Source organism: Hirundo rustica, chromosome 10 (genome assembly GCF_015227805.2).
Source record: "Hirundo rustica isolate bHirRus1 chromosome 10, bHirRus1.pri.v3, whole genome shotgun sequence".
NCBI classification, from domain to species: domain Eukaryota; kingdom Metazoa; phylum Chordata; class Aves; order Passeriformes; family Hirundinidae; genus Hirundo; species Hirundo rustica.
Window position 1 is genome coordinate 17267264 of NC_053459.1, and position 26909 is coordinate 17294172.

General features: G+C 63.2%; 4 protein-coding genes across 6 annotated transcripts; 1 reads left to right on the plus strand and 3 right to left on the minus strand.

Moving 5' to 3' along the window:
- The first annotated feature begins 44 nt into the window (after window positions 1–44).
- On the plus strand, window positions 45–4966 carry EEF1AKMT4 (EEF1A lysine methyltransferase 4). The gene is made up of 3 exons (XM_040074723.2): window positions 45–213; window positions 928–1211; window positions 3575–4966. The coding sequence occupies exons 1-3, from the start codon at window positions 45–47 to the stop codon at window positions 3875–3877; spliced, it is 756 nt and encodes a 251-aa protein (XP_039930657.1). The 3' UTR covers window positions 3878–4966.
- On the minus strand, window positions 4930–8952 carry CAMK2N2 (calcium/calmodulin dependent protein kinase II inhibitor 2). The gene is made up of 2 exons (XM_040074724.1): window positions 8743–8952; window positions 4930–6245 (listed from the first exon to the last, which is right to left on the minus strand). Exons 1-2 carry the CDS (start codon window positions 8909–8911, stop codon window positions 6175–6177), a joined length of 240 nt encoding a protein of 79 aa, XP_039930658.1. The 5' UTR covers window positions 8912–8952; the 3' UTR covers window positions 4930–6174.
- A 5827-nt stretch (window positions 8953–14779) lies between these two features.
- On the minus strand, window positions 14780–17682 carry LOC120757410 (mitochondrial ubiquitin ligase activator of nfkb 1-A-like). Of its 2 annotated transcripts, XM_040074722.2 has the most exons (5): window positions 17636–17682; window positions 17050–17187; window positions 16732–16819; window positions 16531–16651; window positions 14780–15802 (listed from the first exon to the last, which is right to left on the minus strand). In XM_040074722.2, exons 2-5 carry the CDS (start codon window positions 17161–17163, stop codon window positions 15106–15108), a joined length of 1020 nt encoding a protein of 339 aa, XP_039930656.1. In that variant the 5' UTR covers window positions 17164–17187; window positions 17636–17682; the 3' UTR covers window positions 14780–15105. The 2 variants fall into 2 exon arrangements, with proteins under 2 accessions (XP_039930656.1, XP_039930654.1); XM_040074720.2 differs by lacking the exon at window positions 17636–17682 and having other exon boundaries at window positions 17050–17202.
- Window positions 17683–18243: 561 nt separating this feature from the next.
- On the minus strand, window positions 18244–26550 carry ECE2 (endothelin converting enzyme 2). Of its 2 annotated transcripts, none has more exons than XM_040074717.1 (19): window positions 26459–26550; window positions 24698–24784; window positions 24178–24322; window positions 23774–23989; window positions 23575–23699; window positions 23287–23433; window positions 23145–23210; window positions 22784–22972; window positions 22236–22378; window positions 22006–22120; window positions 21644–21754; window positions 21358–21456; window positions 21193–21270; window positions 20908–21011; window positions 20501–20611; window positions 20141–20208; window positions 19296–19486; window positions 19114–19209; window positions 18244–18986 (listed from the first exon to the last, which is right to left on the minus strand). In XM_040074717.1, exons 1-19 carry the CDS (start codon window positions 26498–26500, stop codon window positions 18810–18812), a joined length of 2310 nt encoding a protein of 769 aa, XP_039930651.1. In that variant the 5' UTR covers window positions 26501–26550; the 3' UTR covers window positions 18244–18809. The 2 variants fall into 2 exon arrangements, with proteins under 2 accessions (XP_039930651.1, XP_039930650.1); XM_040074716.2 differs by having other exon boundaries at window positions 24698–24787; window positions 26459–26530.
- Between the last annotated feature and the right edge of the window lie 359 nt (window positions 26551–26909).

Below are 26909 nucleotides of genomic sequence, written 5' to 3' on the forward strand. Positions count from 1 at the left end.
GGAAGCCGCACGTGGCGCGCGGCGCTCCCGCCCCGCTCCCGGGCATGGAGCGGCGGCGCGCGCCCGCCCCCCCCCGCTACGGGCGGCGCCGCTTCTGGGACGCGCTCTACCGGCGGGAGGGCGCCCAGACCCGCGAGTGGCTGGGGGGGCTCTCGCGGTTTCTCCCGCAGCTGGAGCCCGAGCTGCGCCCCGGTGACCGCATCCTCGTGCTCGGTACGTGCCCCGTGCCCGGCGTGCCCGGCGGAGGGCGGGCGAGCGGGCGGGGCTCGGGGTCCCGCCGGTGGATGCGCTGGCGGTAGCCGCCAGGGGGCGGTGTGGCACCGGGCCGGTCCCGGGAGCTGCGCCCGGCCCGGCCCGGCGGGGTGGCCGCGGTGCGGGGGGCGCTGGCGGGCGGCGGGCCGGGTATAACCGGCCCGTAATCCCACCTGCGGTCTGATCCGCCGCCGGGATTAAGCGGGTGTAATCACCGATCCTGTTAGCGGATCAGCGTCTGCCAGCTGCGCTTAATAGCCCCCAAATCCGCCCCCCTCCCCGCGATCTCCCTCGCGCCCCCGGTGAGCGGTCGAGCCCCGGTGGAGCGGCTCCGAGGGGAGGGCTTGCTGGCCGGGCTCTCCTCGTGTCTCCTGTTGAGACACCAGTTCTTCCGCACCTCTCTCCATCGCACCCGGTTAAACCCTCTGGATCTTCCCTAATTTCCCACTGGAGTTATCCGTCAGGCTCCTGGGGCCCACGGTCGGCTCCTGCCCCACAAGCGCTGTGGGAGGGATAACTGGGGATGCCCCCTGCCTCCAGCCTCCCCACGCATCCCACTCCAAGGCGAGGGGATCCGGTGTGCAGGGCTGCCCCGGGATAGGAGCCCAAAGCCCCCACCTTGCAGGAGAGGGATAATTAATGACTGTCCCAACACTCACTAACTGCCCCACACAGGCTGTGGCAACAGCGCCCTGAGCCACGACCTGTACGAGCTGGGCTACACCGACGTCACCAGCATTGACTTCTCCCCCGCCTGCATCGCGGCCATGCGCGCCCGCTACGCCCGCTGCCCCGGCCTGCGCTGGGCCGTCATGGACATCCGCGCCCTGGCCTTCCCCGACGCCTCCTTCGACGTGGTGCTGGAGAAGGGCACCCTTGATGTGCTCATGGTGGAGGAGACCGACCCCTGGCACGTCTCGCCCCAGGCAGCCGCTGCGATGCGCCGGGTGCTGGCAGAGGTACGGGGCGGAGGGAGCTGAGTAGGGGTGCAGAGGGTGGACCCCATCCCCGTTTGGGGTGGGAGAAGGTGCAGAGTGACTCCTCACCACCTCGCTTTCCTGTGGGTGCCCCAGCTGGTGTTTCTGTGCTCCCAGGCGATGTTACCCTCTCAGCTATGCTGCAGGGGGCACCTGGGGGGTTCCCAGCCCTCCTGGGGTGGGACACTGCCCCCTCTTACACCCCTCTTACACTCCCCAGGGAGGCGGATGGAGCAGGATGTGTCCCTGGGTCCTGCCGAGGGACTGGATGACCCCTCTCTTTATTTGCGTGCTAAATTCAAAGAGCTGGCAGGAGAAACGGGCCCCATCCTGGCGTGGATGGCCGTAGGGGTCCTAGGGGGACACGCCGAGGCGGCCCTGCCTGCCCAGGGCAAGGTGATGACCGTGGGGCTGTGAGAGCTCTGGCCCCCCCGCAACCCCCGGCCCAGCTTCGATCGCCTTAGCCGGGGTCCCCATCATCTGGTCTGGTGTTGCCATGGCAACTCCCATCAGCATCGACAGGGCCATGGCGTTGCCACGGGGACGGGCGATGCCTCGGGGCCCCGTTAATTGGCGGCGTCGGGACCGGATTGAACCTGTCCCGGCGCGGGGGTGTGGATCCTGGCAGCCTCTCCCACCCTGCGGGAATAACTGCCAGGGTAATTAATTGCTTCACCTCCCTGGCACCCTGGGGTGCAGGCACAGGGTGCTGGAAGGGTGCTAATGGCTGCTGACAACCCTCCCAATCCTCTCTTGCCTCGCTGAGCCTGCGAGGGAGCGCAACCCCCAGCAGGGCACCGGGGCTGCACTCGCTCTCTGAGCCCTGCCCTCCTTGCCAGCGCTGCTGCCTGTCCTTGTCATTTTGCCAAACGGCAGGGATTTAATTTTCCCTTTTTTTTTTTTTTTTTTTACCCTTTTTAATCCTCTGCTCAATCCCTGCCCTCCCCCAGCATCGCTGGGTACCAGCTTCCATCCACAGCCAGTCCCTGCTGTCCTCATCCCCAGGGGGATTCGCTGGGTGTTCCTACTTGCTCACGGCTTGGGGGTTCCCTACAGAGGGGTCCGTCTCCCTTCCCACCCCCCTTCACTGGGGGGCTCACAGCCTCTGTCTTCCTCTCCCTGGGGGGATATAAGGACCTGGAAATCCGCCCTGCCTGTGGGGACACCCCAGGGACAGCCCATCCCAGCGAGCTGGGGACAGCGGGTGTGGCGGGTGCCGGAGCGGGAAGCAGCTCCCCTCAGCCCCCCCTGCTCCAGCTGATGGATGGGAAGGTTTCCTGCGCTCGTCTCCAAGCAACGGCCATTACTGCTCTATTAACGAGGGATGGGATGCGGACATGCGGGATGCCTTGCTCAGTTCCAGCCGGAGATCCCTGCCTGCCCCCACCTCCGGGGACCCCCCCCTCCTCGCCCATAGGTTGGGAAGCCGTGGGGTCTTCCCAGGGCAGATTTGCTGAGCGGGAGGGATACTGAGAGAGGGATGCAGGGACCTGCCTTCCCCTTTTCCTGGCCAGAACCAGTGAGGTTTGGTTCAAAAGCCAGTGCGGCAGCTGGGGAGGACACACACAGGCTGCCTCTCCCCTCTGCTGGCCCCAGCCAGAGCTCCCCAGCTGGAGCTTCCCAGCAGGATTAAACCAGAGCTCGGGAAACCCCCCCCACTTGGCCCCCAGCCCTGTCCCCTGCAGCTGTAACTCTGCCCTTGCCGGGGGGGTCTGGGGGTGTCCCCGCCTGGGGCAGGGTGGCGGGGAGGGGGCTGGACGCCCGCCCGCCCCGGGCACTGCCTTTGCATGCTGAGCACGCGGGTGCTGGCCGTAAAAGCCTTTTGACATTGGATAAAGCCAAGCAGGAAAATTGATGTTCTTTTCCATCCTGTTAGCGGGGCTTAATTCCAGCAGGGAGAAAATGGTGATTAAAAGGGTTGAGTCCTTTCCCATCAAACATCCCCCGCATCCCCCTCCGATTCTGGGTGCTGGTGGTGGGGTGGTACTGGGTGGTCTGGGGAGGAGTGGGTGGGATGGGTGTCCCACGCTGTGCTTGGGGGGCTCTGTGCTCAGAAGGGTGAAGCTTTTCCCCCATGCCAGGGTTGGGTTTCCATTCTGTCTGCTGTGGCTGGGAATGAAGAGTTTTGGGGTGCAGGGAGAGGTGGGGCATGGGGACCCCTGTTCCTGATTGTCAGAACCAGGGTGTCTCTTGTGCGGGGTCGAGGTTAGGACAGAGATTTGGGGGTGTGATGGGAAAGGCCGGGAGGGATTTTTGGCAGGTAGCGATGGGGTCCCTGGGAACAGAGCCAAAGTAGTGAACCTCACTGTGTTCCCCGCGCCGTGCTGGGGGTTTTTCTGATGCAGGTGAGCCGGGTGCTGCGCCCAGGCGGCTGCTTCATCTCCATCACCTTCGCCCAGCCCCACTTCCGCAAGCCCCACTACGCCCAGGAGGCCTTTGGCTGGTCCCTGCGCCACGCTGCCTGTGGGGACGGGGACGCTGGGGCCTTCCACTACTTCCTCTACGTCATGCGCAAGGGGCAGCCCCTGGACCCCCGTGACGTGGCCCTGGGGCGCCGGCTGCACCAGCCCCCACCGCCCCCCGCCCCGCCACCGCCTCCCGCCCCCCTGGAGGACGACGAGGACTATCTCCTTGCCATCCAGCTGTGATCCAGGGGCCTTTCCCAACCTCCCCCCACCCAATAAAGCCTTAAGATGCTCCATCCTCACAGGTGGGAGACGGGGAACCGGTGCATCCCCCTGCAAGCTGCCCAGTGATGTGGCTAATGGGAGGAAAGAGGGGGATACTTGGCCTCCTCCGGGGGGCACAGGGATGCTCCGGTGATTCTGTGCCCCCTCCCTGGCCCTTCCTTGCTGAGCTGGAGAGCAGCCAGGACTCCAGGCTTTGCAGCCAGTAATGAAACCAAATTGGGTTTAATTTCACCCATCCATCTTGCGGGGAGTGGCTCCCTGGCCCCCATCCCTTCTTCCCCTTGGCATGGGCTGAGGGCAGAGTGGGGGTGCTGGCACTGGGTATGGGGGGCAGGATTGGGAGTGCCCACTGCTCCATCCCCCCACCCCATCCTGCGCCAGGACCCCTGCCCCAGCCTCCCTGGCCACAGGGATGTGCAAGGGCACCGTGTCCTTGTCGCCCCCACCCAAGTAGTGGGGGGTCCAGGCTGGAATGTGCCAGCATGGGGCAGGGGGTGCCACAGGGCAGGAAGGGCAGCACATCTGCCTCTGTCCCCGTCCATCCCCACTCCTGCCTGCGGGGGACGATCCCGATGTGCCGCACACGCCTGGATGGTGTCCCCCTGTGCCTGGGGCCAGCGGCACGGTGACACGTGTGTGCCCAGGGGGGTCACGGGTGGCCCAGCGCGTGCTGGTGGGACTGGCTGCACATGTGTGCCGGTGTGGCAGGTGCGTGGGTGCCACTGGCAGCGACCCCAGAGGCTCTTTGGGCACCAGCTCCCCCTGGGGTGGGCAAAGGGGAGCCCTCCTGGGCGGGACGGCGGTGACACCACAGAGGTGCAAGCTGCTGGGCTACTATTTCAGGCAGAAGGTGTAAGTGGGTCAGACAGCGGCTCCCCCTGCACCAGAAGCCAGTGAAGGGCTCTGGGGTCAGCCCCCACCCTGGCCACGCCACCCCATCCCACAGGCACCCCAAAAACCAGCTGGCGCGAGGAAGGGACAGAAAGGAGCAGGAGGCTGCCGGCTTCACCTGGGTACATGAATGTATTTTATTCATTGCATTTTGTTCACCAGTACAGTGAAAAATGGCATTTAAATTTACAATGGATCATTCATAGAACATCATGACACAAGTATCTTTTTTTTTCTTTTTTTTTTCTTTTTTTTCTCAGTTTTTTGTTTGTTATTTTTTTTTGTTGTAGGTTTTTTTTTTTTTTTTTTTGCGTCGTTGTCTCCATAAATGCCACTCGTAGGTTATTGAAAAAGATGACAAGTTTCTCATGCACATCAGAACCCCCCGAGAAGCTTCTTAAAAAATAAAATTAAATTAAAGTACAAAATTAAAAACAACGACTCAGGCCGGTCCCTGCCCTCCCCGCTCTCCCCTAACCCCACCACCCTCAAGCGAGGGGCAGTGCCGGGACCCCCCCCGGCACCTGCAGCTGGCCCCGGTGGGCTCTGCCCCGGTGCTGCCGGTAGGGAACTGCAGCAGCCGGTGGTGCTGCCAAACCCTCCGGTGCTCCTGCTGCCTGCCAGCGGGGGGGTCGGGCCAGGGGTCCCTGCTCCCCTCCCTCCTCCTGTGGCTTTCCTCATGCTCCCTCCGTCACTCTCGCCCCCCCCCTTTTAATTTTTGCCCTCGTTTTTTTCTTCTTTTTTTGTCTTTTTTTTCTTATGGAAAAAAATATGAACCTTTTTTTGTTGGTTGGTTGGTTGGTTGTTTTCGTTTGTTTTCTCGATGCAGTTACTTCGACAGATCAACGTCAGCAGATCGTTTTTAACAAAGATTCGGATATAAAAATACAAATATGAGGAGTTTCTGTTTAAAAAGAAGCGTGCCGGAGTGGTGGGGCTGACCCTCGGCCCCCGGGCCGGCCGCCCGGGCCACCAAGCTCATGCAAAAAACGATGGAGCAAAAAATGTCTCTGGACAGCAGCGCTCCCCCCCTGCTCATGGGGCCGGGTCACCCCGGGATTCGGGGACCCTCCGCCAAGGAGGATGGGGGGGACGCGCCGCCGAGCAGGGGGCCGGACCCCTTCCCCGGGGAGGGGGTTCTTCGCCCAGGGCGGGGGGCTCGGCGGTTTGTCCCGGCCCCGGGGGAGGCGGAGGGGTAAAGTGCATGGCTCGGGGGGGGGTGGTGGTGGCTGCAGGGCCCCCCCCCGGGCCGGGGTGGGGGGCAGCGGGCATGGCCTCCCCCTCCTCGTCGGCGGTCCAGCCAGCATGCGGGGCGGCGGGCTGGAGCGGGGCTCGGCCGGCGGGTCCTGGCGGCGGGTCCCGGCTTACACCCCCGGCGGCGACTTCTCCGTCATGCCCTTGAGCACCTCGTCTATCCGGTCATCCTCGATCACCACTGCGGGGACAGGCGGGGGGCGCGTGGGCGAGGGGACGCGGCAGCTCCTGCTCCTCTCCCCCGGCCCTCGCCCCGTGCGGGCTCCAGGCGTGCCCCCGGGCGCTGGGCAGCGGGGCAAAGGGGGTTCGGGTGGGTACAGTCGGGATGAGGGGTGGGAGATCACCCCCCCTGCCCGGCTTGGGTAGGGGCAGCATGCCTCCTGCGGCCAGCCGGCTGCCTCCGGATGGGTGATTAGGGAAAGGGGGGGGGCAGGAATAGACCAGGAAGGACCCCCCCTCCTCTCTGCGGCAGGCGCTGATGAGAGCAACAGGACTGGAATGGGTAATGACCCAGCGGGGGGGGGGGCACCGCCTGCTCGGCGGGGGTGGCAGCCAGACCCCCATCAGCATCACCCGCTGCGCAGGACACCCACCCTCACCACCGGCATCACTCGTGGGGGAGCCGGGCGGCCCCCCACCAGCGTGGTGGGCTGCACGAACCCCCATCAGCATCACCTTGGGGGGCTGGAGAGCTCCTCCGTCATGTCACCTTCAAGAGAGACCCCCCCCTCAGCACCACCCGCTGGGCAGCCCCCTCCCCAGCAGCAGCGGTGGGAGGCTGGACAGACCACCATCAGCATCACCAGGGAGCTACACACACACACCTTCCCCCTACCCCACACTATGACTGGCTGGGCAGGTACCCCCCATCAACATCAACATCTGGGGGTGGAGGGCAGACCCCCACCCCAATATCACTACTGGGCTGGTCAGTAACCCCCCCCATCACCCTCCTGAGGGGGGGATTAACCAGACCCTCCCCCCTCACACCCATAACCAGAATCACCGAGAGCAGATGGATCCCCCAGCACCACTGAGGGAGAACCATCCCCCCATCACCCCGGGGGTGCTGCCAGACCCAGCCTCCACCACTGCAAAAGGGGGCAGTGGAGCAGGCAGCGCTCACCCCCTGTGGGGCTGGGGTGAATTTGAGCTACGGGGGAACTCTTCCCCCCCTCCTCATCCCTGCAGCTTAAGGAAGGGTGTTTTCCTATGGAGGACCCCCAAGCAGGTGGGATGGGGGCTGCAGGAAAAGCAGGGGCCATTTTCAAGGGTCCGCAAGGCGTTGGGAAGATCAATGGAGACAGATCAGGATGCAGGCAGGAGAGGGGGGCAGTTATTTGGGTCCTGATGGAAGCAGGGGAGATCTGGGGTCTCTGCGGCTGGCGGTGAAGTACGGGGGGGCGGGCGGGCAGGACACAGGCTCCTGGAGTCCCGGGGGGACAGTACAGTGATGGGGGGATTTGCTGATCAGCATGGCCAGAGGCTGCTGGTGGTCTCTGCGGCAGGCAGAAACATGAAAGGAGAGAGGTTTAGGGGGCCAGGGGGGCTGTTCCCGGTGATCCTCGGATAAAGGCTTGTTTATACAGAACGAGAGGGGGGCAGTCCTAGGGGTGCAGAGGAGCAGCTCCGAGGGGTCTCAGGGGCACTCATGGAGGTGCTGGGGATAGTCCCGGGGGCAGCCCCAGGGATGCTGCAGGGTAATCCCAGGGGTAGTCCCAGGATGAGGCGGGGGCTGTTGCGGGGCAGCACCGGGGGAACAGCGTGGTGTCTGGAACAGGGGATGGGGGCGCGTGTGGCTTTGGGGGCGGGTGTCAGTCACAGAGCTGAGGAGTCTCAGGGTTGCCGGGGGACAGCGCTGGAGCTGATGTAGGGCAGAGATGGAGATTCTGGAGATGCTGGGGGCAGCGCCAGGAGCGGCACGGAACAGTTCTGGGGGATGCAAGGCAGAGCCGGGAGTCGCAGGAATGCTGTGGGGCAGCGCTGGGGATGTTGCAGGGCAGAGACGGGGACTGCCATGGGGCAGAACTGGGAATACAAAGGCAGAATCGGGAGTCTGGGGATCTCGTGGCGGGGGGCGTTGGGGGTGCCAGGGATGCACTGCCCAGCGCCGGGAACGCCAGGAAAGCAAGGGCAGAATCGTGGATCCTGGGGTTGCTACGGGAAGGTGCTGGGGATGCAAGGGCCAGTGCCGGGGATGCCGGGGGGCAGCGCCAAGAATGCTGCAGGGCAGATCCTGGGACGTTGCAGGGCAGAGCCAGGGATGCTGCAAGGCAGAGCCGGGGATTCCAGGGCAGAGCCGGGGATTCCAGGGCAGAGCCGGGAATGCAAGGACAGATGCGGGGGTCCCGGGGATGCCGTGGGGCAACGTCAGGGATGCAGGAGGCAGCGCAGGGGACGTTGCAGGACAGATGCGGGGGTTCCGAGGATGCCGTGGGGCAGCGCCGGGGATGCAGGAGTCAGCACCAGGGATAAAAGGACAGATCCGGGGGTCTCAGGGACGCCGTGGGGCAGCGCCGGGGATGCAGGAGCCAGGGTCAGGGATGCCGGGGACGCTGCAGGGCAAATCCGAGGGTCCCGGGACAAACCCGGGGATGCTGAAGGGCGGATGCGGGGGTCCCGGGGATGCCGCGGGGCTGAGGCGGGGTTGGGGGGGCAGAGGCGGGGGTCGGCGGTACCTCTCTTGGCGCGGCCGATCTGTCCCAGCTTGGGGGGCCGCTTGCCCTGGTTGCCCCCGAAGAAGGCGTTGGTGTCCTGCAGGCGGCAGCTGAAGGGCAGCTCCCCCGCCTCGGGCTCGGCGCCGTAGCGGCCCACCTTGTCCTCGCCGTAGGGCAGCACCTGCGACATGGCGGGGCCGAGCGGGCCGAGCCGCGCCGCGCCGAGCCGGGAGCCGGTCTGCGGCGGCGGCGGCGGCGGCGGGGAGGAAACCCGGGCGGAAGGATGAAGTCATGCATCCGGGGGGAGCGGGGACCCCCCCGGCGGGGGGCGGCTCCGGAGCGCCGCGGCCCGGCCCGGCCCGGACAGGACAGAGACGGGGGAGCCCCACGGCCGGTGCCCGGTGACCGCCCGCTTGTGATGGGGACCCTACCGCACCGCCGCCCCGGCCCCAGAGGCGGGTGGTCCCCCCGGAACAGCCTTTCCCGGGCGGTAGCCTCGACTCGGGGGTGCCCCCAACCACGGGGTGCCCCTATGGAGAGGGGAACCCTTGTCACAGCCGGGTGCCTCCAGGTCAGACAGCTGAGGACCACCAGCCACAGCTGTGCCCTCCCCTGGCATGTAAAGGTGATGCCGAACAGACGCCAACACCCTGCTCCAGTCCCCCAGCACCCCACAGCCCAGAAAGCACAACCCTCAGAATTCCAGGCTAGCTCCCACCCTGGGTCTTCCTCATCCCTCACTTGTGTCTCTTGCCCAATACCCATTCAGGCACCCACTCTTGAAGCCTCACTTAGTGCTGGGATTCTCCCTTGGAGCTGCACCATTCCTGCCTCAACCGCTGCCAGTCATCTTGGCCCCGACATGTGCACATGTTTGTACACATCCTCCTGTTCCGTATCTTTGCAGGAATGCAGGGGTACACAGGTGTAATTCTGCAGGCGTCTGTAAAGTGTGGCCACGTGGGGACTGTGCCCTGGGACACCCCTTGTCCCACTGACCCTTCCCTGAGGGCTCTCTGTGGAAAAGAGGAAGGGTCATCCCCTGTGGGGAGCTGCGATGGGGCAGCAAGGGATGATCCCAGTGTCCTCACGGAGCCCCACTGGTATTTACACACCTCTACCCCAGACCACCCTGGATCTTTTCTCCTACATTGTTTGCTGCCAGGGCAGTGATTGCATTAATTGGCATTGGTGGTTCTGAGCAGCCTCACCCAGGACCTATCCCATTCAGGTCACCTGGGGCAGCTGGGGGGCTATTTAAGCTCAGGATAAAGTTGAGTGAGCTATGGGTACAGCCATGATCCCTTGATCTTGGGATGATGGTGACAGCAGCTGTGGCTGTGGCTCATTGGAGAGGACCATCCTGTCTTGGAGCAGTCCTGCTCCTACTGTTCCCTTACATCCAGGTCCTGCTGCTCATGTGGGGTCCTGGGTTGCAGCTAAGCCAGATCCCTGAATGGAAATGGCACTTCATTCGTGCCAGCCCACAGCCCAATGAGGATATCTTGAGGGGGTGGCAGTGAGGTTTTCCACATGGCCCTGCGGTCCATCTTGCTGTTCCAGCATCTCCATAGTCTGAGGTCCTGTTGAAAGGTGCTGCAGAAGAGCATCAGCTGAGCTGGTCCATGAGGGCAGACAGGTTCTTCTATTTTGGGAAGGCTCAGCCATGCTTTTACCTTTGTGTCTGGATCTGCAGAATATCGGTCCCTGCTGTCCCCTACCAGAGCCAGGTCGGGGCAGTGGTACCTGTTCTCCTGGCAAGGCAATGCTTTAATTCATGCCTTTGCTGGGGAACCAGCTTGAACTTTTTCATGTGAAAGCTTCTGCTCCTGTGAAAAGTGCCTGAGAAAATAGGCAAGAGGCCCACGCTGAGATGTGGCCTGCTTTTCCCATTGCTGAGCCCACGTGCCACTGCCCGTGGGCAGGGACAGGCAGACCGTGGCACGCGCGGGGCCGGGGGTGAGCGAGAAGAGGAGCAGATGGGCTGTGTGGGATGTGAGTGGCACCGGTGCAGCGCTCCAGGAGGGTTTCCAGCCTGGCGGGCTGCTGGCGAGAGGCTGGAAAGGGGTCACCCTGGGAATGGCCCCACATACCCCACACCTGTGTCTGTACAGTGCCTCACCTGGGGGGAGCTGCTTGAATTGGCTATGGGCTGGGAGGGGCTCTGTGGGGCTGCCTGGGATCGGGGGTGTGGGGTCTGTCTGCACATCCCAGGAAGGATGAAGGCTGGATTTGTGCCAGCACAGCTGGGCTGTGGGTGGAACAGGGCAGCACTGTGGCTCTGGGCTCTGCATCTCCTTGGGACAGCTCTAGTCTCTGGTTCCCCAAGGGTGCTGCTTGTCTCACATCCCTGAGCAGCAGGGGAAGGTACCAAGGACCTGAATGTGAGTGGATTGGCAGTGGGGTGCGTAAGAGAACCCCCTCATCCCCTCTGCCACTGCATGTAGCATTCCCCCTCGTGAGCCAGATGAGCACCCTCCTTCCCCTGGCTCTTATCCCACCTTCCTTATCCGTCTTTTAGCAGCCACGTAATCTCCTTTCTTGCTTCCTTTGCAGCCTTTTGTCCAACACAAAGCCAACTCCACCGGAAAGAAGGAGCTGTGGGAGTGGGAAGCAGGTGGTTCTTCCTGCCCTGGCACCTTAAACCTGTGCAGCAGCCCCCAAGCTGGGTCACCTTGGGGATGATGCAAGGGCTGGAGGCCAGCTATGCCCCGCCAGTGGATATGGAGCTGGGTACGAGGCACAGCATCAGACTCCCAGCTGCAGTGGGGCTGGCAGTAGAGGTGGTGTTGCATTGCCCACACTCAGCCGATGCTCTGGGAGCTCACCAGTCCCTGCCATGCCCTAGCTTCACACCTGGATACTGCCCCCGAGCCCTGCACCCTTGGTGGGAATTCGGGTGCTTAGTCCAGGTGCTGTGATGGAGGTGAGGGCTTTTCCTGCAGTCATTGATGGTTTAAGTGGTTTTATGGTGGAAAAATCACCCTGTGTGTGTGCAAGTGGCTTGTGGTGGAGCACATCCTGCCCATGCTCTGCAGGGAGCCTGGGCAGCTGGAGCCGGGAGGCACCAGGCACTCCCATCCAGCCCAATGCCTGGCAGGAATGGGATCAGTGGCCTGGCAAGCAGTGACTGGATGTCAGGGAGCTGAAAGGAGGCAGGAGGCATCAGCCACAGGACCCAGGGCTTTCTCTGCTGCATGTCTGGGAAGCAGTGCTGTCACCTGGGGCTGGTGCCACACAGCTGGGGCTGCCAAGGCATGCCAGGAGGCCAGTGCGGGTGCCTCCATCTGTGTTGCTTCCAGCCCTGCCAAGAAACGTGAAATGGCACTTCTGTTTCACAGCAGTGGCAGCCACTGGGGGCCGCACGGAGCACCTGCTGTTGGCACTGATGCTCTCCCTGAGTCCCCATCCCAGCACGAGGGACTATGTCACTGGTGAGGTTGGGGACATGCCCATTCCTGGCTGTTGCTGCTGGCTCTCAGTAGCCAAAGCCCAGGGGATGCCCCTTTGTGTGCTGCCTGTGCCATGCTCCAGGTGTTTTGGGGAAGCAGAGACACACACTGGGCAGGGCACATGCAGTGGGGATGGCCTTGTGAGACAATGCTTGTGGTGAACACTGTCACCACAGTGCAGAGATGTTGGGGGACAGGTGTCCTGCTTGGCAGCTGTCCTGTGGGTGAGCCCAAGGCAAGTGTGCAAGAGTGGCACGCTCCTCATCTTGCGCTGCTCCTGCCGCTGCTGCTGTGGGAAGATGAGGCTGCCGGTGGAGGAACAGTGTCTCTCCCTGGGAAGAAAGACAGGTTGTCATTACTGAGATGAGTTTGTCTGTCTCTGTGCACAGCCTGGCTTTGAGAAAGAGGTGCCCTGTCAGGGCAGGTGGAAGGAGGATGGCGCTGTCCCCATTTCTCACAGGAGTTGCCTGGGACACAGCTGCAATCCTGGCATCTGAGCAGACGGAGCACCCCCAGCACAATGCCTGGGGCAGGGGCTCCACGGAGAGTCCCCTGCCGAGACCCGGGGGTGCCAGGGGAAGAGCAGGAAGCGGGGGAAGCCAAGCTTGCTGGGCAAACAGCCCTGCTGGGGTGTGAGGCTCCATCCTCGCCTGTCACCACATATCTGGTCACCATGACAACAGACAGGGAAGCAGGCAGAGCGGGCTGGCAGCCCTGGGGGGAGCGGGTGGAGGCCATGGGCACGGGCTGGCATACAGGGGCACCCTGTGGTGAGAGGAGGCGGCTGTCAGGATGCGTGGCCTGTGTGATACAGAGGGAGGCTGGGCCGTGCTCATCCAAGGCACTGTGAGCATCCCACTGTCCCGCTCCCCACCAAATACCCACAGGGGGCACGCAGCAGGTCTGTCTGAGGATGCGGGCACCGCAGCGTGGCCCGGCAGCACCCGTGCCAGCCCCTGTGCCAGCCCATGCCGCGCGTTTGGCACTGCGAGCTCTGGCTGGTGGTGAGCTGAGCGGGTGAGTCACGCTGCTGCCCGGAGCCATGCCAGGCAGCACTGGCAGCTGGCTCTGCAGCCAGGCCACTGCTGGGCTGTGGCCTCCTTCGAGTGGCAGAGAGCCGGGTGGGGCTAGAGTAAGGCTATGCCCTAACACGGAGAGGGATAGCTTCCCTCCCTGCTGTCAGCACAAGGGATGTGCTCCCTGCTGTCAGCACAAGGGATGTGCTCCCTGCCCTGGGCACTTTGGAGGCAAAGGGGAGTGGAGAGGGTGCAGCCTCCTCTCTAATTGTCCCATCCTTGGCTGTCTGCTGAGCCCTGGGTAACGAGGTGAGCAGTCTCCAGGAGCAGGGGCACCCCCCGCCCTCCCCGGCCCACGCGCCCACTCGCGCCAGCAGCTCTTGGCATGCAGGGAGTGTGTTCCTGGCAGCCCGGCCCTCTCCCATCTGGTATTTATCTCCTTCCCGAAATCCCTCCTGCTGCGGGGGGGATGCCCGATGCTGGGGGGGTGAGGGGGGGAATCTGGGCCCCACTGCTCACTCTGCAGCCCAGGGAAGAGGCTGTGCTGAGAAAAAGCAGGGTGGAGGAAGAGAACTCCCCCACACATCCCCACCCCTAAAATGCATGTGGGTCCCAGGAGGCTTTATTGTGTCCTCTGGGGCCTCCTGTCTGGTTTTATGTCCTTGGGGGCAGCCCTGCCAAGGTACCTTTGCCCCAAGCAAGCTCCCAGCCTGGCAGCAATTGTGGGCGCTGCCCTGGGGAGGGGGCACATCATTCCCCTCCAATCCCAACACTGCTGCCTGGCTGACGGCAGCCTGCCAGCGCTGCCCCCCACCCCCAAAGCCTGGGTGCCCCAAAGCTGCAGGAGCCAGGAGAGCCCGTGGGTTGCCTGGGCAACTGCAGCCAGGCAGTGATGGGGAGCAGTCCAGGGGAGAAGTTGCCATGGAGACCCGAGGAGCACAATCACCTTGGCAACGGTCCTGCTTGTCCTGCCACCCCCATCCAGGGCTGCAGCTGGAGGAGATGCACCTGGGCTCCATTGTGAACCTGGGCCAGCTCCTTGGATGGGGAAGGAGGGGAGGCAGTGGTGCCCACCCCTCCAAGGGGAGAGCCTTGGCTCCCAGCACCCACCCAGCCCCCAGCTTAACGGCGCAAAGGAAGAGGTGAAGCCAAACTCGGCTCCTTGGCTTTATCACTCCACACACCACTGCAAGTCATTCCCACAACGTGTCCTGTCCAGGAGGTGAGCCTGAAAGCTGGGTGTAGTGGGGCTGGACAGGAGGGCAGGCTCTGTGGCACCCTAAAGCTGTTCTCCCTGCAGAGAGTGACAGAGGGACATAGCCCCCATCTTGGTGATAGAGCAGCTGGCAAATGGACTCATCACTGCCAGCCCCTGGGTGTCCCCAGTGTCATCTGGGCAGCGGCTGTAGGCACACGGACTTGTGTGGCAGGACAAAGGTGGCACCAAGGTATATCACTGCAGTGAGTCAGGGGGTTTGGGTCTCTGCCGCTCCACTGCGCCTGCTGTGTCCCACCAGCCCTGGTCTTGCCCTCGTGATCCTCCCCCGAAATCCACACGCTGGAAAAAAAACACAAGGGAGAAATCCTGCGTGGCTTTGAGGGGGTCATCGCTCAGAAAGAGACACAAGTCCAATAGCTGGCAGCCAAAGCGGTGCCCCAGTGTGGGGTTGGGGTCTCGGCTCCTCAGTTCAGGCATTGTGTAGATTTTTCCCAAGCCTTCATGTTTAGGGAGATCTTTCTGGCAGACAAAGGGAGGATGAGGAGGCTGTAACTGCTCCCCTCCCCAAAAGAGATTGAAGGACGCACCAAGACCCCTCCCTTCCAAAACAAAATTGCACTGCTGCACATGAGGAGACAGCTGAGATTTCTGCAGGCTCCAGGCTTGGCCCAGTTCACACTGCCCCTCGCTGGTGCTCTCAGGCCTGGTAGAGGGGCACCACGCGGTCAATGGGACCCCGGCAGATGGGGCAGAAGCGGGTGGGCAAGGCTTGGAAGCAGTGGAAGCAGCAGCAGATGTGGCCGCAGCCCAGGAGGACGCACTCACGGGGCCGACACAGGCAGACCACGCAGGAGTCCTCGGGCGGCCGGTCCCTGGCCTGCTCCCCATCCAGCTCCTTGTTCTCCTGTTGCTGCTTGGGGCGGGAGCGGCGGTAGGCACGGCACAGGATGTGCAGGAGGGCGGCCAGCCCCGCTGCCGCACACAGCCATGCTGCCCCCTTCCAGAGCCCACTGGCCGACTCCAGATCCGACAGCACCGTCTGCCAGTCCCCCAGGCACAGGAAAAACTCTCCTCCCTGCGCCGGCGGCTGGAGGTGCAGGGAGCCGTCGGGTTGCAGGGACAGCTCCCCGATGCCTGTCAGCCCAGCCCCCACCCGCAGCATCTCCTCTGTCTCCAGGATGCCCTTGGGCTTCTCCCCGATCAGGTACTGGCCCAGCAGGTCGCGGAAGCTGTGGGTCGGCTGCTGGAAGCGCTCGTACACCATCTCCAGGGGCAGGCAGACGGCTTGGAGCGGGCTGTCCACACTCACCTGTGTCACTGCCTCAGGGCTTGGCGAGGCCAGCAGGAAGGGGACGGTGTAGATCTGCTCTGAGAGCACCCGCTCGCTCTCGCTCCTGCAGGTGGAGAGGGTTGGGGTGTGTGGAGAATCACAGAATCAGTCAGGTTGACCTCTGAGATGCTCATGTTCAACCTCTGACTGAATATCAGCCTGTCAGTAAGACCATGGCACTAAATGCCATGTCCAGCCTTAAACACCTCCATGTCAACTCCACTGCTTCCCTGGTGGTGGAGACTCCTGCCCCCTGGACAGCTCATTCCAATGTCTAATCATCCTCTGTGTGAGGAAGTTCTTCCTAATCTCCAGCCAAAACCTCCCCTGGCACAGCCTGGGGCCTCTTGTCTCGTCACTGGTTGCCTGGGAGAAGAGGATGATCCCCAGTTGGCTACAACCTCCTTTCAGGGGGTTGTAGAGACCATTAAGGCTACCCCAGAGTCTCCTCCAGGCTAAACATCCCTTCAGCTGCCCCTCATGTGCTCCAGCCCTTCACCAGCACTGCTGCCCTTCTCTGGACTTGCTCCAGCAGCTCAAAGGCCTTCCTGAGTTGAGAGATACAGAACTGGACACAGGACTCAAAATGTGGCCTCACCAGTACAAGGGGATGATCACTGCTCTTTTCCTGCTGGCCACAACACAGAGAAGCTCTGAGCTCTCAGTGCTGAGCTAACCATAGGGACTGAAGTCTTTAACCAAGTTATTTTCTGTCTCTCATATGGCCCCAGATGATGGGGGTCTGGACTCACTGCTGCAAGCCCTTTCCTACGGTCCCTTCCCATCACTCACCAGCTTCGGGCCAAGCTGTTCCAGATCAGCCGATGCTCCTTCAGCAGCAGTTTCTGGATCACGCCCTGCAGCCCCTCATGGTAGTGGCTGGTCAGTACAGCCTGGGCTGGCAGCACTATGCCTAAGGACAAGGAATGTGTCACAGCCAAAAGAAGAGATCCTGACCCTTGTCTCCTGTGCAGGGCCACAGGGCGTCCTTACCTTCCAGGGCAACATAAGGCAGGCACCTCCCCTCAGCTGCAGACACCAGGGCGGGCAAATTGTCATCGACCTGGAGCTTTGGGGCCTCCTGGAAGAGCATGGACTCAGTGTGAGCATGGGCAGGGACAGGCAAGTGAGTAGGGCAAGAATGGCTCTGTGGAGATCTCTGGCAGGATGCAGCCTGCTCAGTTCTCCCTGTCATAAGTCACCAGAGGATGGAGCAGGCAGCAGGCATCAGTGTGTGCACCCAAATGAAAGTGTGGAGGGCAGCATGGAAGGGACAGTGGGCAGGAAAAAGCATCTGAGAGACAGGGCTACCTGTATGCGTGCCACGACTCTGGCTTTCCTCCTGTACAGGTAGTAGAAGAGGCCAGAGAAGGCGAGGCTGGAGCCCAGACACAGCAGCTCCCCAGGAGTGATGGTTTTGTCCATGGTGCCAGGCTTGGGCGACAACGCCTGCAAGGTGAGCATGTTGTCTAGGGAACGGGGCCGTGTCACCCATGACAGGGACATCCCACTGCCCCCGTTCTGAAGGCAGGGGTATCCCTGGATCCCTGTCCCCAAGGCGGCGCTGTCTCATTGCCCCTGACCCCAAGGCAGGGATGTTCCTCCTCTCCTGCGCCCACGCTCTGCCGCCCCAGGACCGAGCCTGCACACGGCCTCAGCGGTGGTAATTCACCTCCAGGACCCACAGGTGCCCGGCACTCGGCTCGACCCTGCATCCCGGGCCCAGCCGGCGCCCGGTCCCGCACCCGGGATCGGGCCGAGGCCCAGCATCCGTGATCCAGCCCGGAGCCCAGCCCAGGCTCCCACCCAGGTCCGGTCCCCCGATCTGTCCCGGCCCAGCCCCCGGCTCGGTTCCGGCCCGGCCCCGCCGTCGCGCCCGGCCTCGATGCCCCCGTACCCCCGAGGCGCCCAGGCCCGGACCCTGGCCCTACCGCGCTTTCTGTTGGGAAATGTAGTCCAGCTCTCGCGGTGAGGCGGCGGGCCTGCGGTGACCGAACTACCCTTCCCAGCATCCCTCACGCTGAACTACAGCTCCTGACATGCCCTGCGTCGTCGGCGGGCAGAACCACGACTCCCAGCAGCCTTTGCGAGCGCCTCTGTCCGTTGCCGAGGAGTCCCGCGGGGTCCCGGTACCGGGGAGTTCGGGAGACTCCGGGATGGGGCTGGCGCCGCGCTGTGCGCTGGCCAGTTGCGGCGGAGCTCGGAGCGGAGGCTCGGGACAGGCTGGGATCACCCGCGCTGAAGGCAGCGGGATCCCCGGGCTGGGATTTACCGGGGACTTCCGTGTCTCTGACTCGTCCCCACCAGCCTTGCTGTGTTCTTCCCCACGCCTCTGCTTCCCTCATTCTCTCCTTCAGGGAATGTCCGTCCGGACATCTCACCCCCCCACTCCCCTCCCTCGGGATGCCTCACCTCCCACGCCTTGGAGTCACCCCTCTGCCCCCAGCGCTCCAGACCCACCTCTGTCCCCGCCCCGACACCGCCAAGGACTCGGAGCCGCTGGAGTAAGTGGAAACTGCTTTTAATCGTTAAATAAACTCGGCGACAGCCACCCACAGCTGAAGGCACCAGAGTCCCCGCTGCCGCCCGCTGGTCCCAGCAGAGGTGAATGGGGAAGCCAAGCTGGAGTGGGAGGGGACAAGGGAAGCGCGGAGCCGGGCGGCCCCCAGCCTCCATCTCCGGCAGGTTTGGGGCGCAGGAGCAGGGGGATCTTGGCTCTAGTGCTTTCCCTGGAACCGCTTTGACCTGCCCGCCTGAGGAGGGGGGGGGGACGCAGCGCACACTGAGCTGTGCCTGACTCGAGCACATCAGGGTTAGGGGGCAGAGCTGCGTTTTTAGGGGTGCTACAGCCTCTCTGCCGGCCGTGTCCAGCCCCAAGCCGTGGATGGGGCTGCGGTGGGTGCCTGGTGTGGGGCCGTGTGTGCCGGGGAGGGTGCAGAGGTGGGGTGTGCAGTGTGAGCACAGGAGGGGACCGCTCTCTGCCCGTGGCCAGCTCCGGCAGCCACTGAGGTCTGGGGAGGGGGGGGCACAGCAGAGCATCATCCCCTCTGTCCCCAGCGCCCTCCCCGTCCCTACCACACCTCACAGTGCTTGCCGGGGTTCATGGGGGAGCCCAGGGGGCAGCCGAAGTGCTCGACAAAGTCCCGGGAGTTGCTGAGGGTGCCGATGACACGGTACTTGTCGGGGCTGTGGGGGTCGGTCACCAGCCCTTCGTGGGAGCTCTCGGGCGTCCGGACGGAGCACCACACCTGACGGAGCCGGAGCAGCCTCGGGGATGGGGACAGAGGACCCCCCCCCGGTGCGGGATGGGGAGCTGTGCTGTGGCTCCGAGGAGCCAGGGAGGGACGGGGAGCCCATCACCTCGCTCCGCCCTACCTGCGCAAAACCCACGAAGAAGAGCTGGTGGTTGGTGAGCCCCAGGGCTGGCAGGCGCTTCTCCTCCCCGTTCTTCTGCAGCCAGGACTTGTAAGCCTGCGGGAGAGCTGGCATGAAGCTCCGGCAGGGGACAGACAGGCACAAGAGGGGGGTCCGTGTCCCCTCCGGATGGCGGCACTCACGTTGTAGGCTGCCTTGAGCCCGCCGTTGTCCGCGATGTTCTCGCCCAGTGTCTGCCGCCCGTTGACCTTCTCGCTGTGGACGGTGTAGCGGCCGTACTGCTCTGTCATGCACGCCGTCCGGTTCTTGAAGGCCTCCAGCGAGGAGTTCTGCCACCATGGCCGCAGGTTTCCCTCTTTGTCGTACTCCCGTCCTGCAGGACCGAGCCGTGGGTTGGGGTGGGACCAGGGGAAGCCGTCCCCCTGCAGCCCCTCTGCTGCAGGGGTTCCCGGAGCAGAACGAGGTGTGTTGGGAGAATGGGCACCGGGGGATGCCGGGGGGACCCGGTACCTTGGGTCCACGCCCAGGGGGGAGGGTGTCCTCCAGCCCCTGCTGTGGGCAGGCTCTGCCTGGGGCTCAGCCATGCACTTGGGTCCCCGGGCATCCCCCAGTGCATTCTCAATATCCCAGCCCGGATCTGTGACCCCAAATTCCCTCAATGACCCCATGTTGGCACCGGGGCTGTGGTGAAGGTGCAAAGCAAAGTGGATGGGAGAGGGACCCCATCCTATGCCCTGGAGGGAGGAGGATGAGAAGGGGGCTGGGGCTGCAGACACTGTGTCCTCACCAAGCGGATGGAGCGAAAGCTGCACAGAGAAGCCGGGGGGAGGTATCGGCAGGTGCCACCTGGGGAGACAGGACGATAGAAGGGGGTGGCCAGGGGGGCACGAGCACACATGATGCAATGGATGGCAAAGCGGGACCCCTGTGCACCCAGGGCACCTCTTCCCCATGCCGAGGGCAGGGGCTGCGGGGGGGGACAGAAAGGTGACAGGGGTCAGGGCCAACGCTGCCTGTAGGCTCTCACCTTGGTCATCAAATGCATGGGTCAGCTCATGCCCCATCACCACACCGATGCCACCAAAATTAAGGGCTCTGTGGGGCCGTGAGAAAGAACCAGGTAAGTACAGGATGTGTTAATGATGCTGTTGCCGCCCACCCCATCTCTGCCTGGGCACCCAATGAAACTCTGCTCCAGCTGGGAATAACTCCTCTTGGGGACGCTGGTGGCCCTAAGGGGACTTAGGCTGTCTTGACTGCAGGATGTAAAGCCTTGAGAGACACTCAAGCCCTTCAAGGGCTTTTATTTGTCACTGTGGGGTCTCTATGGTATGCTGGCCCTGATCCCACCCATGCCTCCAGGAGGTGCCCCCCATGCCAAACTCACTTGGGGTGGTTGCGGGCGTAGAAGGGAGCCTGGAGAATCCCAGCAGGAAAGACGATTCCGTTCTTGGTGGGCAGGTAATAGGCATTGACAGTCTGTGGGGTCATGCTCCACCTGGGGCAGGGAGGTGGGACAGGGGACAGGCAGGGGTGTGTCCCTCTCACGCCAGCCCCAGCACCCTCCTGTGCCATTGCCCACCACAGGGCCCTGCCAAGGTTGAAACCTTTGCCCCATCCTGTTACCAAGGACCTTACCTGAGGATAACCTACAGCTACCCCAGGTGACCTGTGCCTCCACAGGTGACCTACAGTGCTGTGCTACCCCATGAGGGTGACCTCTCCCCATGAACCAGTGCCATCCAGGCACCCAGGATCACATCCTCCCCCTCACCCCCTGAGCCCACCCCTTACTGGTCGCGGTTGGGGGGTTTCCGGAGCTGGTCGGCCATCACTTTGGCAGAGAAGTTGTAGAAGTTGAGCATGTTTTGGAAGAAGGAGTCCTCAGAGACCTCGTACTGGTGAGGAAGAGGAGGGATGAGGACAGGTCCACTGGGGTGGTTCCCCACACTCTGGCCAGGATGAACTCAGTACTGGGGCGGCTTTGCATAACGTCCCAAATAGGGACATTGCTCTACCATGGGGCCCCCCAGAGCTTGGCATAACCAAGCCTCTCCCCACAAGCTGGGTGCTCCCTACCCCATCATAGACATCATCCAGCTCCTTGTTGTCCAGAATGAAGTCAGGGAAGCCAATCATATCATAGATGGCGTCTGCCTACATGGGGAGAGGTCCCAGCAGTAAGATGGGGGGGCTTACGTGGGTAGGGTGAGGTTTCCCATCCACTTCCCTCCCTGGGGTCACCTTCTCCTTTGCAGCCTGCCTGGTCTTCTCATCCATCCAGTCCAGTTGGTCCAGGGACACCTCAAAGGCTGCACGGATCTCGCTGATCATCTCCTCAGCCTGGGGAGGGGAGGGAATGAAGGCCCCCTGTCCCCCACAGCAGTGGGGACAGGGTGGACAGGGTACAACCTCCCCGGGGTTGGGGGTCCCATTTCCCAGCTCCCTGCCTTCCAGCCCTGGGGCTTGGGTGGAATCGGAACTCCCGTGGATGGTGATGGGGAGGGGATGGGGACAGAAGTATTCTCACAATGGCCTTGCTGTCCCTGTCAAAGGTGGCTTTGACGAAGAGGGAGCCCAGCGCAAAACCCAGTGTGTCATCCGTGTTGGAGATGCAGGTTTGCCAACGGGGCGTGCAGGACTGTGGGAGAGAGATGAGGATCTGTGAGACCCACAGCCAACTCCCCTGCTCCCCTGCCTTCACCCAGCCTGGCTCTGCCTCCTCATCAGAGGGGAGACACACAGCAGCAAGAGCCCCATCCCAAAAGATAATCTCTGGGTTCCCACTGGAGCATCCAGGTCTTAGCATCCGAAGGGCATCTGAAGGGCAAAGGAGGTCCTCGCTGCTTCCATGCTGAGGGCAGAGGGTCTGATCCCAGGGCCCTCCATTACCTTCCTAGTGCCATAGAGTGTCTCCAGCAGCCTCTCCTGGGCTGTCTCAAAACGCTGGTCCAGGCTGGAGGCCGTCTTCTGCACCAGGTTCCAGATCAGGTAGTTGTTCAGGATGCTGGGGGGGCAGAGAGATGCTGCAGCTCACCACGGTCTATGACTTCAAGACACTGATGAGCCCAAAATGTGCCCCTGCCATGGGGGCCACAGCCAGGGATATGAAGAAGCCCCACCTCCTGTCAGTGTCATTGATGAGGTCAGAGACCTGCTGGAGGTAGGTGTCCCCATACACCACCACAGGCTCCGTGTCTGTCAGCTCCAGTGGGGCCAGGGCATAGGACAGGTAATCCAGCCAGTCAATGGCAGGGGCCAGCAGCTGGAGAGGACACAGCAATGTGGCACCAGGGGCTTGGCATGGCTCTGCTGCATCCTGCTCAGCATGGAGGAGATCTCCTGGGTCAGGAACTGTGTTTTCTGGGAAGGACCCAAAGTCCCTCACCACTCCAGATCCTTCTCTGCACCCCTCCTGGTGCTCTTAATGCTGCAGGACAGGAAGGGGACCCCTGGACCCCACAATATGAGGTGGCAGCTTCCCCAAAATGGTAAGAGCTGGGGGAATGGGCACTACTCTTCCACACCCAGTGCATGTCCCACAGCAGATAGGGCTGCCCAGGGTGTCCCAGAGTGAGGATAGCAACAGGCACGGACCCCTCGGTGCCCTCTGGACAGCTCCCTGTATGTCCCAGAAGGGTCTCCCCAGGCTGCTCTGGGCCGTGCCCACCTGCAACTCGGCGATGCTCATCTTGTGGTAGATCTTCTCGTCATCCCGCCGCTCAGCCTGCGGCACGGTGATGTTGGCCAGCTGGGTTTCAAAGTCCAGCACCTGCTGCATCTGGAGGCGGGTGGGCTCCGGGGTGCCCCCCAGCAGTGTGCCCAGCTCCACCATGTAGTCCAGGTATGCTGCCAGAACCTGTGGAGCCCCAAGCCCTGCCTCAGTGCCAACCACAGCTCATCCCACGTCCCTGGGGTGGGCACCCAACAGGCAGGATGGAGGTGCCAGGTGTGTCCCAGTGCTGCTCGCACCCCACTGCCGTGGGTTTTCCCTGATTGCTGTTGGCAGCATGCCCAGCACCCAGCCTCACCCTCTCGTTGGCAGTCTTGTTCAGATAGTAATCCCGGGATGGGAGGAAAAGCCCTGACTGGTCCACCTGTGAGGAGAGAGGGGCAGCATAGACATTATGGTGTCCCCCGGTGTCTGCCGCCCTTGGGGGCTGAGGTGCCAACCTGAATGATGTTGCTGTTGGAGCTCTTGGAGTCTGCACCCACATACACCGTGAAGAAGGGGGTTGCCCGGTAAGTGCCTGACACGCTCTTGAGTACCTCCATGAAGCTGGTTTGGTTCCAGGAGCCAGTGATGTTCCATCCTCCAATCTGCCAGCAGACAGACCCGGCACTTCAAGGAGGGATGGGGTGCATCCCCGAGGTCTGCTCCCTCCCCAGTTATGTGAAGAGCTAAGTAGGTGTGCTGGGCTGAGCCCCGGCAGCTCGGCTCACGTGTCAGTGTCTGCCCACCTTCTCAATGAGCTCCATGAGGGGCTGGGAGCCCAGCTCCTCTATCCTCTGCTCCTTGAGGCAGGACAGGTAGTATCGCTGTGTCTTCCGCTCCGCCTCGCTGCTGGAGTTGAAGGTGGCGTTTTCTGTGGGAGGCTGTGGGTCAGCCCCAGTGACACAGGGGTTACCCCCTCAGTGTCTGTGACCCCTTGGTGCCCACCTAGGAGATGCTTCATGATGGCCTGATTCTGGTCCCAGATGCTGTTGAAGGTACTCCACTTGGAGCGCCCGTTGGGCAGCGGGTTCCTCTTAATCCAGCCCCCACACGAGTACTGGTAGAAATCCTGGCATGGGTCCATCTCTGTATCCAGGGCCTCCAGGATCTTGCTGGCCACCCGGACACAGGCCTCCGTCAGGCACGTGCTGTGAGAGGGATCTGGCAGGGAAGGCATGCCTGGGGCTGGGCGAGTGTACTGGGGGAAACTGAGGCACAGAGCGGGGCCAAGCCCTGCCTGTACCCCAGGATGGGCAGAGCACCTGGAGCAGGCACCCTGGGCTGACCCATCACTCCTCATCCTCCCGTGTCCTCTCGGGTGTGGGGACTCCACTGCCAAGTCTCCCTACCTCTGCGGTACTGAATGGCCAGAGTGATGATGGCAACGCTGAGCAGCAGGGCCAGGGAGATGGCGACGGCGCAGAGCACCAGCTCCAGCTGGCTGCGCGAGGCCAGGCGGCTCAGCAGCGTCCCCGGCGCCTTCCGAAACCCCACCTGAGCAGGAGCAGGACCTGCCATCGCACCATGGGGGGCCGAACATCACTGCCCCCCTTCCCTCCCCGCCGGTCCCCAGTGCCTGGCGTGGCTGCAGGAGGAGGTGGGGACCAGGACATCCCCCCCCAGCAGCCCTGGCAGGCCAGTGGTGGGTGCTGGCAGCCCCCCTCAAAGCAGAAGGAAGGATGATCGTCCAGGCACAATCTGTGCCGCATTTTGGCTGACTCCCAGCACATCCCTGGGGACAGCCAGGTCTGGCTTGGCTCCCTACCCTGTTCCCACTGCCCACTTGGTTGCAGGCAGGCTCCAGAGGGAGAGGACAGGGGCTAGAGAGGATGGAGAGGGGAAGGATGGAGGAGCCGGGGCGGACCTCACCTCCACGCTGTCGGGAGAGGCGCTGCCATCCCCAGCTGGCTCCGGCCCCTCCTCATCCTGCAGCGTGGCACGCTTGTAGTTGGGCATCTGCTAAGGGAGGGAGCGGGCTGGGACAGGGGCGTGGGGGTGGCCGTTCCCCGCCCTGCCACACCCTCTGGCTCTTATGGCAGGGCCCAGTGCCTGCTCAGCAAGTACACAGCGGCGCCGAGGCAGTCCCTGAGCCCCCTCGGTGTGCCTGAGCCTCCCCCAGAGGTTGTCCCCAGCCCTGTGTGGCCCTGCAGAGCACGGGGAGAGCTGCTAATGAGGGGCTTGTGGTCTGTCACCGGAGCATCTCTCTGCATAGCCATGGCATCAGCCCTGCCGACAGGTGACACATCGCCACGGAGACATGGTCCCCGTCACCAAGCAACGATTTCCTAGTACTGCTGGCTCACCCCTCCTCCCCTGACTGGAACTTTCCATGCAGATGTGCACCGGTCTGAAACATCTGGAAGTGCTTCCAGCCCCATCCTGGCTCTGGGGATGACCAGGATGCAGGACAGAGCCTGCAAGGGGAGAAGGGGCCCTGCAGTGTGTACCAGCTGGCAGGGCAGGGTCCCCCTTAGTCCTAGCTTCACAAGGCAGCGTGCACAGATCCAGCCATAAAGGCTGCTGAGGACTCAGCCAAGAGGGGAGTGGTGGAGTTAAGCCAGCAGCGTTGGAGGGGGGATAAGCTATAAGAAAATGCTGGAGGTTTTGGTGAAAGAGAATCAGCAATGCTGCTGGTTGTGGGCTATCCATAGGCTCCGGAGTTAATGCCTGGGTGGGTGGCAGCTCACCCTCGTGTCTGTGCTGCAGACTAAAGTGAATGCCCAGCCTGCAGGGCTGGTGTTGCGGGCCAGGAAGGAGCTGGGGTGGGATGGATGATGGGCAGGGGAGAAAGCAAAGCAAGTGCCTCATGCCCAGCTCTGCGTACTGCCACATTGCTGGGATGGTGAGGGGGCATTGCCAAGGGCTGCAGCAGGAGAGTGGGATTGGCAGGAGTTGGCAGGAGCCCCCCACCAAGTCGGGCTCCTGGAAGATGCTGGCATTAGGAGGGATTGCTCAGCATCCTGTAGGAGCTTGGCCAGCTTGCCCCCTCCCACCACCCTGGCTCCCCTCAACATGCTCCTTTCCCCTCCTGGGTGGTCCTCATCCTGGGCAATAGCCAATACCCCCTCTCCAGCATCTTCTGTGGCATCCTCAAAGCAGGAGCCTATTTCTGGGGCTCCTCCTACCCCCTCTGTAGGGCTGAGTCCCGTAGGGACAGGGCCCCCTGCCCCCTCCAGAGGTGCTGTGTTGGGGGTCACCCTATGAACAGCATTACTGTGCGTTTCATGCCTCAGTGGAGTAGGGTTTGTGAGGCTACGTCTGAACCACCCCACTTCCCTCTGTCCAGCCCCAGGCAGGGATTTGGAGAGGGTCCTTCTTCTTCCACCATGGGGGACAGGGACCGTCCAGCCACTCAGTTCCCTCAGCCCCGGCACCACGCAGCCCCTGCATCCCATAGGCTCTTGCCGCCCCCCGTAATCCACCAGTCCACCCCCCACCCCCCCCGCCCTCCTTCCCTCCATCCGGTTCCCGAAGCCCCCGCAGCCCTTCCAGATCCTCGAGTTCTCCAGCCCCTGGGCTCTCCTGTACCCCGACCCCCTCCTGTCCCCCTCGCCGACCCCCTCGCTGGTGCCCCTCGTTCCCTCTCCTCTTGCCCCCCTCCCTGCCGCGCTGCTGCCCCCGGGCACTCACGGCGTGTCCAAGCTCCTGTAGGGCCACGTTCATCCTGGCCATCCCGGGCCGCCTCCCGCCTAGCTCCGCTCCCCGCCCGGGCCGCGCCGGGCCCCCGCCGCCGCCGCAGCGCCGCCTGCCTCCGCTGCCGCCATGGCCCGCACCGTGCGCCGCGCTGCCGCCAACACCGGCACCGGGGCTGGGCAGCGATGGGGCCGGGCGGAGAGGGGGTCGCGCCGGAGGGATGGAGCCTCAGGGGCTGAGACCGGCGGCACGCCGACCGCTGGCACCGGGCGGGGGCGACGGGGGCCGGCGGCCCGGGAGGGGCTGAAGCGGGGACCCCGGTGCCCAGCCCGGTCGCAGCGCTCCGCTCCGCTCCGCTCGGCCTGGCCCCCCCACCAAGGTGACCGCCGTGCGGCACGGGAGGAGCTCCGCACCGGCACCCGCACTGGTGTCCGCACCGGCACCGCCG

Excerpts from the sequence above, each read along its gene's own strand:
- EEF1AKMT4 (XM_040074723.2), top strand. The coding sequence starts at position 45 with ATGGAGCGGCGGCGCGCGCCCGCCCCCCCCCGCTACGGGCGGCGCCGC. Across the intron at positions 214-927 it reads TGACCGCATCCTCGTGCTCG|GCTGTGGCAACAGCGCCCTG; the intron begins GTACGTGCCCCG and ends TGCCCCACACAG. Across the intron at positions 1,212-3,574 it reads TGCGCCGGGTGCTGGCAGAG|GTGAGCCGGGTGCTGCGCCC; the intron begins GTACGGGGCGGA and ends TTTCTGATGCAG.
- CAMK2N2 (XM_040074724.1), bottom strand. The coding sequence starts at position 8,911 with ATGTCGCAGGTGCTGCCCTACGGCGAGGACAAGGTGGGCCGCTACGGC. Across the intron at positions 6,246-8,742 it reads GATCGGCCGCGCCAAGAGAG|TGGTGATCGAGGATGACCGG; the intron begins GTACCGCCGACC and ends CTGTCCCCGCAG.
- LOC120757410 (XM_040074720.2), bottom strand. The coding sequence starts at position 17,202 with ATGCTCACCTTGCAGGCGTTGTCGCCCAAGCCTGGCACCATGGACAAA. Across the intron at positions 16,652-16,731 it reads GCCTTATGTTGCCCTGGAAG|GCATAGTGCTGCCAGCCCAG; the intron begins GTAAGGACGCCC and ends CCTTGTCCTTAG. Across the intron at positions 15,803-16,530 it reads AACAGCTTGGCCCGAAGCTG|GAGCGAGAGCGAGCGGGTGC; the intron begins GTGAGTGATGGG and ends CTCCACCTGCAG.
- ECE2 (XM_040074716.2), bottom strand. The coding sequence starts at position 26,500 with ATGGCCAGGATGAACGTGGCCCTACAGGAGCTTGGACACGCC. Across the intron at positions 22,121-22,235 it reads ATCAATGACACTGACAGGAG|CATCCTGAACAACTACCTGA; the intron begins GTGGGGCTTCTT and ends CTGCCCCCCCAG. Across the intron at positions 21,012-21,192 it reads TGGATGATGTCTATGATGGG|TACGAGGTCTCTGAGGACTC; the intron begins GTAGGGAGCACC and ends CTTCCTCACCAG.